The following is a 15,810-nucleotide window of genomic DNA, read 5'->3' as shown; positions in this document are numbered from 1 at the left end:
AAATCAGAAGAATCTCTTTAAAACAGTTCATGTAAATTGGTTTTGACTCTTTTTATAAGGTACTAGGCATGGAATCCACGGTGTTGTGCATGCTAAGTTAATGCTCTGCTACTGGGCTACATTCCCTGTCTTTAGATTATTAGTTGGGGTCTCTATATAGAGGGCAGGCCAATACGACTATCTCAGAAATCTTCAACAGCAGATATAATGGAAATATGTCTGGCTGGGTTCATGTTCTAGATCCAGTGTGTACTAACGGCATGCCAGTGAATGAATCACCCCTCTCATCTGAGCCTCAGTCTCCTCATCTTTTAAATGGGGTGGTGATCGCCACCTTTGATTTCCTAAGACATTCAGTGAGATGTAAAGGTAAAGTCATTTTGGAACACAAGGCTTTGTAAAGGATGACCACTGTTGCCAGAACATTCATTTCTCTATTTCCTGCCTATACTATGCATTTAAGGGCTGCTTTATATTAGCTTGGCAGTATATCCTTGAATAGATTTAAGCCTCAACAGTCAAACTGTATTTTAAAAAATTCTACATCTTTAGTGATTTCATGAGAAAATAGTATAAACTTGGCAAGGTAACAGACACTTCTCATCACAAATATCAAAGAGATCAAAATAGGAGGCTAGCTTGAACCTTGAGCAACACAGCAAGACTGTATTTTTTAAAAGAAAATTTCAAAATACAAAACAGTTTATTTCATAAATTACTCCAAATTGTTTTATGCTTTAGAGCAGAAAATCCTAGGATCTTGTTGAAAAAATTTTAAAATCAGAGGATCCTACATTACACACAGAGAAGATGAGGAAGATAGCATTCTTTGACCCACTGGTGCTAGCTGACCACCTGGGCTTCTGCCTGTTCTGTGCCCTTCCTTACCTGAACCAGCACAGCCCTCTTAGCTGTTCTCTGTGTGACTACAGACTTCCTGTCTACCCCATTGATGCTTGACACCGAACTGACACAAATCTGATGCCCATCTCTGACATTCTTCCAAGATATCCCATGAAAGTATAAAGTACACTCTTATTTTTCCAGTTTCTCTTCATGTCATCAATTTTGATTTTCATTATCAGCACATGTGTTCATTCATTCCATCACACATGCACACACATGCACATATCTACTGCCCACAAAATTCCATTCCCTGTGTTCTTTTATGCTCTGGTACCAATATGTTTGATTTTCCTCTCCATTGGATTTCTTCCAACCCATTCATTCTTCTCAAGATTCATCTCAACAGAGCCTTCATGAGCCCCTTGATAACTTTTACTATCCAAAGATTCAGTGCCTTTCTTTCTCTGCTGCAACAGTTTGTGCTTGTAAACTCTGCAACACTTTGAGCAATAATTGTTCTATGTTCAGATTTTAATATCAATTTAGAGGATATTTTCTCATTCCTGGATGCATATTGTTGTGTAATGGTATCACCACCACAAATAAAGGCATAATTATTAACATTTCATCATTGAGAAATATGTATTTAATGATTGAACGAATGAGTGGATGGATAGATGAATAGATTGATGAATGAGTGGATGGGTGGATGGATGGGTTGATAAATGAAGTAATGGATGGGCAGATGCATGAATTCATGACATGTTAACATGTATCTATATTGTTTAGATAAAGAAATCATTTCTTTCTAATCCAATTCAGTTGATGACCTTGTGAAATAAAACGTAATTTCAAGTGTCTGCTGATGTCTGAAGCAGCCTGTATACTTGGAACGTATTCAAGGGCTCTTCTCTGACCTCATACTCAGGGAATATCTGTACTCTGCTATGTACTTGTTCAGAGTATGTTTCATCTTTTCAGAAAGATGGCCAGTATAAACATTAGTCAGTTGATTTCTCACAGAGTTACAATAAGCTGTTAAAAGCCTTTTACCTCTTTTGTCCCAAGTTAGATATTTTAGGCAGATTCTCAGAGGCTTGGGAACTTTGTCGGGTCCAGTAAAGGAAAAGTTGCATTATAAATGCAGCAGAGTTCTATGAAAGATGTCTAGGGATTGATGTCTCAGCTCTGCAGAGACTGTCAAGGAAAAACAGAGGATTTTTAGAATAACAGTTGTGGGGTAGGATGGAAATCCAGTTTCACTGGATGCATCTACCTAAAAGCATTTACAAAGATGCTCGTCTTTGGTGCCAAGATGGCAAGCATCTGTAGTGAGGAGACGGGTCTTTATATTTGAGTGGTCTGAGTTTGATCTCAACTCTGATAATGGGCTTGCCAACAATGAGTCCAGAGACAACTTATGTCATCTAAACCAGTGGAAATATCTGACAATGCCCAACAACAAAGTCAAATGGAGGTGTTGGAGGTACAGCTCAGTGATAAACACTGTGGGATAAGCCCCAGCACTAAGGAAAGAATGGGAGATGGAAATGGGAGAAGGGTGGGAGCAGAAGAGGAAGATAAAACATGGCTTGAGCTACAACGTAGGTTTGAAGATTATATTCTAGTATCCACATTAAGCCAAGTAAACCAGAAATAACTACATTTCATTTCAGTGTTTCCCTCAATCCAATATAGCTTCATATGTAACCACAAATATTTTATTTAGCCTCACATAATAATCTGTTGTCATTGCAACACATGATCAAGATAAAAACATTAGAACTGGCTTGCATTATCATTATTGCACAGTAACTTCACTCTGTGTGCAGGTGACATATAGAGCTCACCATATTTCAGACCTGCTCCATCAGAGTCATCTGATACCTCTGCATAAGTAGTTACTGCTCCATTAGTACAGAGTTGCACACTCTGTGTGCAGGTGACATACAGAGCTCACCGCATTTTAGACCCACTCTGTCAGAGTCATCTGATACCTCTGTATAGCTAGTTACTGCTCCATTAGTACAGAGTTGAACACTTGAACAGATCTCACAGTCTGAAACTCTCCAGCTCACAGAAGAGCATCCATTCTGCAGAGAGCAAATGAGGTTATGTTGAAACTGCTCTATGCCTCAATTTGCTTCTCTGAAGTGTAACCAAGATTCTGGCAGCTTCCTCAACTGAGTTACATGGTTGCTTTGTTTCTATTATGAAACCTTAAGCTTCATGAGGTAGGGAGTTATTTCATTCAGCACATTGTCCAGAGGTTAACACATAGTAGGTGTGTTAGTGTCCTATGCCTGCCACAACAAAGAGTCACGAAGTGTTTGGTTTCAACAACAAAAATCTATTGGTCCACTGTGTTGCAAGCCAGAAGTCAGAAATCAAGATGCTGGCCAGGTTGTTCCCTTGAAAACTATGAGGGAGAATAGTTCTTTCTGGTGCCTCTCTTGCAGCTTCCTGTGGTTTACTGGCATGGTTCAGCTTGTATAAACATTACCCCTACATCTGCCTTCATCTTCACACAACTTTTTCCTTAGGTGTGCCAGTATGTCCAAATCCCCGCCTTGCATATAATACAGTTGCATTGGGGCTAGTTTAGCTGCTATGAGAATATGCATTCATCTCCAGGAACCACATAAGAAGCTGAACACAGTGGCATGCATCCACAATCCCAGTACAAGGGAGGTAGAGGTAGGAGGATACCTGGTGCTTTCTGGCCAGCCAGTCTAGCCAATTTGTGAACTTCTGTTTCCATGAGAAACTGCCTAAGGGGAAAAAAACAAAAAAACAAAAACAAAGATGGAGAAGAAAGGAAGGAAGACATCCAAAGTATCATTCTGGCCAGTACATGCACTGGTATACATGTGTACACACACACACACACACACACACACACACACACACACGCACACATGCATGCACACACAGAGATGCAGTTGTATTAGACTAGAGACCCATGTGCTCCTTAGTCTTGTGTGATCCTGGCCTAACCACTACTGCAGCTGTACTGGCCCCAACATCATTGTTTAACTTGGAGTGTAAAACAGTTCAACCTATAATGGAAAGTTTGATGAATTTAAGTCAAGTGGGTGAACATAGAATAATTGAATATAAAGAGAACATCTCAGCTACACAGAGAGGTCCCAGGGTTATTCCATCCATCCTAAAGATAGACATATTGGAAATCGAATGAGACAAACCATCCAGTGCAGAGAAGCAATGTTGCCCACAGACAAAACGCTCCGTGCACGCAAGCTCTGCACTAACGGATTTGCAAATGTTACTGTTGTCCTCAGATGTTTTGAATTGAATTAAATTTCCACTGACCTCTGTGTTCTTAGGCACTGAGGTCTCAGAATCCTTAGATGCACTAACTAGGATGTCACCGTAGGTTGCACACAATGATTTACCTAGACTCTTGATCTGTTAACATCTGAACAATACTGCTCACTTCTGGGCTGCTGCCATCTTTTCCTAACAAAACAAAGCTTTTTTTTCTAAATTTGTAGAAATGCCTGGTTTCCTTTGGCTTTGAATTGATTTTGTTCAAAACCTTTTCTCCCTTAAGTCAGCGGAGCCCTGTGCTTCTCAGCTTCTGCCGCCCACCCAGCTCAGTGTCCCCACAGGTAGGTGTCCTCAAAAGACCACACACCCTCAGCTGTAGAAGAATAGTACTGGTGCCCTGCTCAACCCTGAATGAATCATCAATGTACTGCCGATCTCACATGGTACACGGGCTTGTGTGTGGGGTTGCAGTCTTACTGGAAGTGGGGACAGAGTTAATTACAGGACTTCGGAAGATGGCGCTCATTCCCTCAGTTCCCGGAGCACATTTCAAAGGTAGTGAACTGGACTCAGGTTGTAGCTGAGCAGTGGGATGCTTGTGCAAGGGCCTGGATTCACAAGTACTACTGGGAAAAAAGAAGGAAAGAAAAATAGTGAGGGGCTTTAATTGCTGGCATGCAGATGCTCAGTTGCATTTTATTGAATACAGAAAGTCCATGAGGTTTTAGTCCCCTTTAGTTCTGATAAGTGGATGCCTAGCACTTTGTGTTTCAGTTGTCATCATGTCCATGTTCAGCTTTCTTGCTCTCCTACTTCCCATATGAAATATTCCAGAATGAATGGGATCCAGAAATGCATCAAGCACACAAACCTATTGCAATTGCTGAACTTGTCAGTTGATGTAGATAGGAAACTTAGGGAATCTTGGATACAGAATATACCTAGAGTTCACCTTAAAGTTCCAACACCATGTAAAAACTGCCTGGCCCCTGAGACTTTAGTGAATGAGATGTTCTTGGCTGCTTCTATTAAATGGGCATGCCATATGCCTACTACCCACCTCCAAGTTTTCAATATTGCATGTGATGCTTAGGCAAGAAGATCATGTGGAATCACTCCCAGGACTTGGCTGAGATGTTATGAGGGTACCAATGGAGAAATAAATAGCCCCCATCCTGCATATTTAAACTGAAGGACTATTTCCCTTTTATTCCCGTGCCAAGCATTTGAGTTGCTTTGTATGAGAATGCAACATCAGGAAGGTGGCTTTGTGATCAGATCTCCTGCCCTTTCCTTTCTCATTGCTGTGGATGACTTTGCCTTGGGAAGTGTCCTTGCTGAATTTCCTGTGTTGTGACCAACATGTGGGATCTATCCTCCAGTGAAGGCCATGCTGGTACTCCTGTGCCTAGTGTGCTCTATAAGATAGACTTGGGCTTCTGCCTTTTAAGCCCTCCCTGTACAGTAGTCTGCTGGCAGTCCTATATGTTGGAGGACGGCCTCAATATCATCTTTTACTTCCCTTCTATCCATTCTGGCACTCCATCTATGAGCTACATTGCCCCACTTTAACACCTCATTTACCTTCCATTCACTGTTTTGTCAAGCTATTTCATCCTTTGTGCTATTTCTTGCTCACTCTTCAACTCCAGGCTTAGCCATCAGCTCTTTTCAAGGACGTTCTTGACCATTTCAGCTCTTTTCCTCCCTCCTCTCAAGATATGTATCCCATGCTACAGAATATTCCAAGTCTGGGCTCTGGCCAGGATCTTGGAGGTATCTGGGCCACAGCAGTCTAGTAAAATGTTGCCCCTAGCTACCTTGGAAGATGAGGAGTACTGAGCTTATGAAAAGGGTTGTGTGGATTCTGCCTTGCTTCTTGACTAGGTGAGAGCCCTCACTTCCTGACAGTCTCTCCTGGTTTCATTTCTTCTATGTCTGGCAATAATTCATTTTATGATAGCCTTTTTTCCCCTAGCTGTCAAACTATTAGAGGCTAAAACTTATGCAATGCACAGTGAAAGACAAGGTCATACTTTATCATCTTTGCCTGTTGCCATAAGCAGATTAGACACTTTTCTACAAGTGAGGTGAATACCAGCCAATTGATATTTATCATGTCAAACACCTTGATAACAAACTACAGGCAAACAAGAGGGAAATATAAAAGATCCCTATGACAAGCTCCTGCCCTTAGGGAGTATATAGTTTTTTGAGAGCCCTTTAATATACATGGAACAAAACTGAGTTATTTAAAATAAAACAAATTTTACTTTTATATACTCATAGATGGTATGGGGGTGGAGGTTGCCTTAATTACTTTTCTATCGTTGTGACAAAGCACCTGGACAGCAACTTAAAGAGAAAGAGTTCAGTTTGACTCACAGCTTGAGGTTGTGATCCATCTTGGTGTGGAAGTCATAGATGCAGGAATGTGAGGCATCTGGTCACATGGCATCTGCAGTCAGGAACCAGAGGGAGATGAATGCTGGTGTTCAGCTCACTCTCTGCTTTTTATTTGATCTAAGGCTTGAACCCATGGAATGGTATCACCTACATTTAAACTGGGTCTATCCACTTCAGTTAACCAAATCTAGACAATCCTTCACAAGTATGTGCAGAAATTTGTTTCCATGGGGATTCTAGATCCTAACAGGTTAATGATTGAGATTACCCATTACCAGGTGTTTGTTGAGTCTCAGCTAGGTCATGTTTCATCAAAACTGCATAATAATTGCCTGTGTTTATATATCCAACTTTGAGAGGGGATTAGAGATGAAGATATGTCGATTCATAGTTATGTGAAATATACTTTCTTGGTGGTTAGAAAAATTTACAGTGTATATAACATGATGAAATACATCTGAAGGACCCATGCATTTCATTGTAATTAGAATGTCTGTTTTCTCCTTTGATGGAACAGCCCATTTTCCATTACAGCAACCCAATGTAGATAATGTATGTGATTCTCTCTTCAGGAGTATGACTAAGGTCACAACTGTCCCAATCTGGAGACAGAAATTTGATGATTTCTTGGTGACATTTATAGTCAGTAGTACCCTCAGAGGAGCTTTTCTCCTACAGGCTATGTGGTTCACCCAAATGCTGTCCTTCTTTCTTGATAAAAACCTATATGTCACATCCACAAAGTCTTGTTCATTATGAAGGTGTAGGTGACATTGTTACTGTCCCCAAATCATATCTTCAGGGTAGCTATAAACAAGCTACTGAAGGAGAAAGAATTCACTATAGCAAGTTTAGCAATGGCAGAGGTCATTTCAAGTCATCTTGAACATGGAGTTGACACTGCTGTGTGGTGGTGACGGTGGTGATGGGAGAAGGGTGGGGGGCAGAGGTTGGGGCAGTGAAAAGAGGTAGATTGCAACAACCTTCGTAGAACTGTGATGTCCTTCACATCCAGGACAGAATAATTCTTATTGAATTATTATTTAAAGTACATTTATCAGGGCCAACAAGATGACTTAGCAGGTAAAGGCACTTGCCCAAAAGCCTGATGACCAGAATTCCTTCCATGGGAACCATATAAAGGGTGGAGGAGAGAATAAACTCCACAATGTTGTCTTCTGACCACGTTGCATACCATGAAACATGTCCTCCCACACATTCACATACCTGGACACTAATGATAAATGAAAAAACACTTACAATACAAATTATCTGTCCCTTCTCTTATGGAAACATTTTCTCCAATGTTTATTTGCAAAATTCTACTTCCTGTGTGTTCATCTGCCTTTGTATCCACATGACTGTATCCATGATGGTGGTGGTTTGTTCTGTTACTCAGTGATAGATGACATGATGGGGTTTATGGCAGAATAGCCAGAGCAGCTGAACTTCCCCTGATATAACTATCATGACAACCACAACAGTGTAAAGGAATGATCATGTCAACTCCATTTCCTGGGATAGGTGGTGTGTCAAAGTGACAATAAGTTCCCCAGAGAACAGTGAGTGAAGGTTTATAAGAACGATCTTCCCCAATGTTGTTTTAGAACTTTCTGTGTCTCTAGTCTAATCAGAAAATAAAACATTAATGTTAATAATTGTTATAAGGTTAAGCTCTGAGATCAGAATTATATTGGATAAAATTTTACTCATACCTGTGCAGTGATCTCTTGAGAACTTGTGTAGTATCTCAAGCCTCTCATCTATAAAGGGTAGGTAACATTTGTGCCCATACCATGGAACTGTGGGCTGCATCAAAAAAGTGACATTTTTAGATCCTTTATGATATATATATATATATATATATATATATATATATATATATATATAGAGAGAGAGAGAACCCTTCTAATTAGATCATTACTAATGCTTTTAGCAGCATCACCATTGTCAGTAACCTTATTAACTTCTGGAGTTTAGGATGGTAGGACTAAAATTCTATGACTTTTTGGAAACCTCCAACTTTGCCTTGGATATTAGAGACATTTTTCAGGTTTTAAGAATACTTTTGGTTGAATAGTTCCAAAAATATCCTTGTACACTTCATCCCTAGTCTGAGCACACAGAGGTCAACTGTAAATGATAGAGAGTGATGTGTGGACAGAGTCTGGTTATATCACTTTATAGCATTAGCCTTAACTTCTCTGTCTGAGAAGAGGTGTGCCAAGACTGTTCATTCACAGAACTCCCATGCAAATGAAGTCAGGTAGTTTGTAGGGCAGTATTCAATGAATATAGCTTCTGCCTGTCACCTGTGTTCATGAAAGGCAGTGGTCCATACAGGTAGCTTGTGGAATATAGACAGATCCAGTGTATACTCTCTTGGGAAAAGATATCCCATAATACTATATAGGGTGGTTCTAATGTGGACCATTATTTATTTACCAGTGCTTAGTGCTGACCAGGTTCTAGGTACTGTGAAGGTCAAAAAATGTCTCTGTGCATATAAAGACAGAAGGACGACTCATCTGTCAATCTAGTAAACGTTTTTAGTATGTCTCTGTGTGTCTTTTCACGCATGTATGTGTACTTGTCACACCCTAAGAAGCTTCAGGAAACAGGTACGAAAACATAGAGGAGATTCCTAAACTCAGGAAGCTTAACTGTTTGATTGAGACTAAGGCCTTGCACATGCTAGGCAAGCACTTTTTAACTGAACTATGAGCTTAGGGGTCACTCTACGTTCTATGTTGAGACAGGGTCTTTCTATGTAGGCCAGGCTGACAATTAACTTGCTGTTTTCTGCCTTGCTTAGGCTTCCTAGTAACCAAGATTGCAGGACTGCCACCTCACCTGGCTAAATAAGATTTCTATCTGGAGAAGTGGTGAGCAGGATGAGGAGCCCACCCTCCTCAGTGCTTAATGCTCATTGCTGGGGTTTCACTTCTTCATGACACTGCTAATCTTTTAAGAAATGCACACTTTCCCCTTTGGAAATATCACCTCTGAAACAACCTTCTCTAGGTTCCTGACTTGAACAGAGTGCCATAAATATTTGATGATTGCTAACTTTTAAAAAGTGGAGAAAAACAACCTCTACATCGCCTTCTGTAACTCCAAATGGAAAAATCGGGCTGGAACATTTGGCAAACATGACACCTCATCTTTGCAAGCCTGCCGCCCACTCAGGCGGCTTGTGTTTGTGGGGCTGGTGTTTTTCAGCCATGGCGAGATGGCTTCTGTCTTCTCGAGCTTCCATGAAGAGGCTAGGGAAGTGAGATGAAACAATTACTTTCCAGGAGCCTGTGGTATGGGATATTGTTGTCTTTGCTGCTGGTTTGCTATGAACTCTTGACCTACAGTGTCCCAGCTCTCAGTTTAAGATGTGTTTTTCTGTAAGCTGGACAAAATTCTGTGTTGGCCAAGTGGAGCTTACCCTTAAATTTTTTTTTCTGACTATTTAAAAATGAAGCATATATGATTCTGATGGGCTGGGTGACCTTTGCTTTCTAGTTTTCTGAGCATGAACATTTACATGACCCTTAACAATGAGGATCATCAAATGGACATGTTGAATTCATATTCCATGAGGTAATATAGGCAATGTTTTGTTGAATCTTCTGTCATCAGTATTTAAGAAAATGTATGGTGCAGTTAATGCTGAAGAAAAAAAATTTGGGTGGGGGGTGTGAGTGAGCTAGGGATATGGGAAAGTGTTATAGGTACCTGAGGATTTGGGTTCAGATCCCTAGCTCCCACATAAAAGCCAGGTGTGTATCATATACCAGTAGCCCCAGCAATGGGGGACAGAGATGATCATATCCCAGGGTCTTACTGGCCAACTAATGCGGCCAAAACAAAGAGCTGTAGTATCAATGGGAGGTCCCATCTCAAAAGCTAAGGTGGGGAACAAAACAAGAAGATACTCCTGAAGTAGACTTCTGATGTCTATATCTTATGTATGTTTGGACACACAAATGGTGATGTGATGCCCCCATTCATAGGTTTTATAATATAAGGTATCACACCTACAATTTAAAAGATGCAACCAATGTTTTCTTTATGTAGTGGATTAGCATGTTTGGGCAGACCCACAACAATGCTTAGCATAGATCCCACCCTCTGCAATTCTGAGGTAGCAGCTTTGTTGCAGACCTTTGTGATTTGATGATTTAGAAAGACTCCCCTAGTTCCTGATGATCCCAGGATAGTGTTCAATAGTTTGTTGATTGCTACCTTATTTGGTTATTTTGTTTAATAGTTATGGTTTTTGTTTGTATGTTTGTTTGTTTGAGAATTCTAATCATCATTCCCAGGGAGTTTGTCCACCTTGGACTCCCTACTACTTTCCCAAATTGGAGGAAGGAAGTTTGGCTTTGTAATTATCAATAAGGACAAGGAACACTTGGCTCTTGATAGGAGTCACTGTCCCCATGTGCTGAGCCAGAGTCTGGCAAGGACAGACTTGGGTTCTCAAGAGGAAGCAGTTCAAAGAGAGCAGTCAGCACATCCTTTTAAAGATCCCGAGCTCTGTTGGTTGTAACCATGACTGGCTGGTGTACTGGGGGTTAGACCCAGGGTGTGGTTGAAATCTTCCAGGCTTCCTTGGCCCTCACCTCCTCCCTTATATAATTTAATTGCAAGTGCAATCACCCCAGAATCTCTATCCACTCCCTCCCTTCAAGCAGGAGTTCTTTTCAGAGCTAGCAGTGTCAGTGATAAGCAGCTCTCCATGACTGTCCCATGCACCTTCCTTGAAACCACTCCTTTGGTGAGCGAGAAAGACATGGCGAACTATAACTGATGTTGTTTTGACGTTTCTATCTGATTGTTCCAGTTTTTTTTGTTTGTTTGTTTTTGTTTTTTCGAGACAGGGTTTCTCTGTGTAGCTTTGCGCCTTTCCTGGAACTCGCTTTGGAGACCAGGCTGGCCTCGAACTCACAGAGATCTGCCTGGCTCTGCCTCCCAAGTGCTGGGATTAAAGGCATGTGCCACCACCTGGCTGTTCCAGTTTTAATGAGGAAGGAAGAAGCATATATCTGTAGCTTTAAAAGAAGGGGCTGGTTTGGGAACTGAAGCTGGCCTTGAGGCTGCAGGAAGGAATGCTTTCTATGATGCTCATTTTTCACTCATTGGAAGAGAGGATCAAACAACAAGATGGAAGGAGACAGAAGAAGCAGAGGCAGCAGCAAGAACCCTGTGCTGTTCCTTCATTGCATACACGACTATTCTCATTGCACACATGATCACTGGGACTTGGAGTCCTGTGGGTTCCTTCACTGACAGCATGTCAACACACTGAGTTCTCATCTAAGTTGTATGGAGACAGGAACAGGGACAGTGTTGCAATTCAAGCCATTTCACTGCACATGAGTAAAACATCTGATAATTTCATGTGTATTCCATGAGCCTTATCCTGGGTGCTTCTTTCCTTGATTTCTATTTGGCTTTTCATGTTTAAAATATTTTAGCACGCCTTTAATCCCAGCACTCAGGAGGCAGAGCCAGGCAGATCTCTGTGAGTTCGAGGCCAGCCTGGTCTACCATGTGAGTTCCAGGAAAGGTGCAAAGCTATACAGAGGAACCCTGTCTGGAAAAACCAAAAAAAAAAAAAAAAATATTAATCTTCATAATAATACCTTGAGCTCACTATGTTGTTCCCATTTCACAGAAGCCAGTAGTAGCATTCTGTGGCAGCAGTTTACCTAACGGTGCACAACCAACCTGCCAAGAGGCTTCCCAGTAACCACTGGTGACCTTATCTTATGATTAATGTACAATTAACTACACAGCTTTATTATAAATATTTCACATGTTCTTTTGCAATTTTTGTGTGTATATGTTTGCATATGGGCATGTGAATGCTAGTGTGTAACTTGTATGTGTAGAGGAACATGATGAGGAAGAGTACTTGGCATGTTTGTGTTTATGCTCCCATGGTGTACACCAAAAGACAACTTTAAATGTCATTCCTCGGGTGATCTTTACCTTATTTATTGGGACAGGCTTCTCACTGGCTAGAAGTTTAGGACATATAGCCTAAACTGGCAAGACATGAAACCCAGAAACTGAGGTGTCTACCTGCCCCTGCCTCCACAGCATTGAGATTACAAGCACACGCCACTGTGCTGAGTGTTTTATTTATTTATTTTTAACATGAGTTCCAGGGAAATGAACTCCATCCCTCATGCTTACAAGGTACATGCTTTACTGGCCATGCTGTCTCCCCAGTCCCATTATGGTAATTATAATATTTTTAATTTACCTGTGCCTATCTCTGGATCTCATTGAGCCTCCTTCATCCTCCTCCTATCATCCTCCCAGTAGCCCCAAACATTCCTCCTTCCTTTCTCAGAAAATGAAACAAGATAGTAGCAAGCTCCCTAGTGGGTTTTATAACTTTGCATATCATATATTTAGTTTAGTAATGAAAAATTCCAGCTCCAGGCTATGAATAGAATAGCATTTCTAATGTTTTTAAAATAGCTATTAGTGTAGTGGAGCTCAGTGTGTGTGTGTGTGTGTGTGTGTGTGTGTGTGTGTGTGTGTGTGTGTGTGTATGTTTTCCCTTCCACTACATAATCATCTGCTCAGTGGTGCACTGTGAAACCCAGAGCAGCAGCCAGAGGAGGAGCGAGCTGTGATTGATGGGCCAGGCCTCCCTTGCAGAAGAGTCCCATCTGGGGCTGGTTTTGGATGCAGTCAGATGTTGAGGGGGAGGTCAGCCAGGCAGCCTCAGCTCTCCCTCCATCAACACCCCGATCATTCTCACAGTGCCCAGCCTGTACACGCTTGCTCCTCATCGAGGCTTGCTTTAGGCAGATGCTCCGTGGTGTGGGCTTAGAACAGCTGCTAAGTTTATGGAGGAGAGAGCATGCAGCATGGTGCAGCAGGTATTTTGAATTTTCACTTGAAACTGTAATTTGAATGGGGCAGAAGCATTGCCTTGTGTTTTTTAGTGTTAAGTTTGGTATTTCTGGAAGACAGTTTTCATCTTGCATTATGCCTAGTGAAAGGAGAAGAGTATTGTGGTGTGTGTGTGTGTGTGTGTGTGTGTGTGTGTGTGTGTGTGTGTTGAATATATATGAGGAAGCAGGTGTTCTTTGCATGGATCTATGCTTGTCCTAGGACCAGCAGGTTAATGATGTCATTTTGCATTTTCCTCTTTGTTTTATTGCCCCTGGGGCATGATGTGTTTTAGCCCATTTCGGCTCAGCACAAGAGGCTTTCTCTGAATATGTGCAATTTCTTGCCAAAGAAGTGGATCAGAGCAGACCAGGTTGCTGAACTCAAGTAAAACAAACTGTCAGCAAGACTGAAGGCTACAAGCAGCCACTGGGGATAGGCAGACTCCTCCAGAAAGCATACCATGGTGTGTGCTTGTCTTGTAGGAAGAGTCTTGGGAAGAACAGATGCTTTCCTTGGCCATGTGGACATGTGTAATCAGCAGGCTTATTAGTTCTTGACAATTCCTATGCACTTCTTCATTCTAAGAGCTGTGGGGTAGTCCAGGAGAGGGCTTAGGGCAAGACATCAGGGACAAATGTACTCCAAGAAGGGAGTTTGACTGCAAAAGCTGAAGAAAACACATAAATGCACACACAAGTATACACACACACACACACACACACACACACACACACACACACACACACACACCCCTACCTACAGGAAAACATTTGGATATTTTCCAGTCTGCCTTAGGATCTATGCAATCAGACACTTTCCCTTCTCATGCCACAGAAGGACTGGGACTGTTTCTTAGTTAAAATATGATCCATATCAGTTTTCATGCCAGCATGTTTTGCAAAGTCAGCCTGGCTGCCACTGTTGGTTCCTGCATTTCTCTAAGAAGAGTTCTACCATTCAGCGTGCTGCACAGCTGAAGGAGGATATCTGGGGCTGGGTGGAGGGCTAGAAAGGACAACAAGAACAGAACTCCATCTCCTGTGTCCACTTCACAGATAGCATTGTTTCTGGTGCCTGTGAAGGTACTCTGTGCATCTGAGGCGTGGCTCTGTGAATGTGTGCATACATGAGGCTAAGTAGATTACAGTGTCTGCCTTTAAATAGCATGTCTTAAATGTCCATTTCATGCTCCAGTAAAATACTTAAATTGAAATGACTTTGGGGGATTTTTTTTCCTTTAAGGAATAAGATTTGTTTGCATCTTAATAATCCCTTTGCTCTTGGTAAACAAGTGTAAGGAACCCTGTGGAGCATCCTGGGTAACACTGGACTCCATGTCATTGAACAGGTTTTGACTCGATCTGATTGATGGAGGAGTTTGATCTATGAGGATAGGGAAATTTCTTCGACATTTACCTTCTGATGCCTTACTTATTCCATACTTCCTCACAGCTCTCCTTGGTAGCATTGTGGGTTTTAAAACATGAGAGATCCTGACCTCTTCCCACCCACCCTCCCCCTTTCCTTATATTTAGCAGCAACCTAAGAATGTCTTGGCAGAGGAAATTGGATGTGAAGTTTGCACAAGCTCTTGGAGTGCTTGGTTGGTGATGTGGGGGATTCTCGCAAAGTAGAGTCACCTCCCCATCAAGGAGGGACACCCACAAATACCCTGACTCTGCAAATATCCAGAGCTCTCTGACTGTTCCATTTATTTAGGGAAAAGTGGAGGCTTGGAACTGCTACAGAAGAGGCAGCTTCTGCAAATGGATGTCCAACCATAACACTCTCAATATTTTACTTGGCACCACCACATGCAGGAAAGTGGCTTTAGCCTTCTACCAGGATCTGCTCTCATACCTGGAATTTGATCTGACCTGAAGTAGAAAGGGTGCCCTTAGCATTCATGTAATTTTCTCAGAAAATGTGTTTCAACCTCAGCTGAGAACCCAGGAGCATCACTAGGGAGGGAACAAAGACGGCTCTCAAGTCATTTGAAGGTGAAAAATACTTCCATAGGAAGTACGAAGATCTTAATTAAATATTAGCTGTAATTAGCCTAAAGTGCAAATGTTGGGAATATTAATTAGGGTCTCTCTGGAGCAGCTGTCAGTGTTAATAAGTAACTGTAGGGGGTCCTGCCAACATCTGTTTGAGACCTTCAGGTACAAGATGCAATACCAAACCCCAGTGTACCTGAACGTTATCTGTTGTCCACTTGGTTTTCACAGACTTGGTCCTCAGAGCTTGATGCCTTTGTCAAAAGAGTGGCACAGATCTTGAAAGGTTCTCCTGTCCTGGCTCCAGTGACACTCTTAGCTGGTCTTGCCTTTTCTATGACAGGCTAAGAGCACTCTG

General features: G+C 41.7%; 1 protein-coding gene across 16 annotated transcripts in view; it reads left to right on the top strand.

Annotated features, from left to right (window-relative positions):
- The window catches only part of Rbfox1 (RNA binding fox-1 homolog 1), a 1,681,994-nt gene that overhangs the window by 1,485,562 nt on the left and 180,622 nt on the right, over positions 1 to 15,810 (top strand). The window contains exon 1 of one of the 16 annotated variants that reach the window (XM_036197537.1): positions 13,319 to 13,436. The exons of the other annotated variants lie outside the window; for them this stretch is intronic. Within the exon in view, the coding sequence (XP_036053430.1) occupies positions 13,404 to 13,436 (33 nt within the window). The 5' untranslated portion in view covers positions 13,319 to 13,403. Of the gene's footprint in view, positions 1 to 13,318; positions 13,437 to 15,810 lie in introns of those variants that run through there. 16 annotated transcript variants of the gene reach the window in all.

Source organism: Onychomys torridus, chromosome 8, assembly GCF_903995425.1.
Source record: "Onychomys torridus chromosome 8, mOncTor1.1, whole genome shotgun sequence".
Classification (NCBI taxonomy): Eukaryota; Metazoa; Chordata; class Mammalia; order Rodentia; family Cricetidae; genus Onychomys; species Onychomys torridus.
This window is presented reverse-complemented; position numbering and strand designations above follow the sequence as displayed.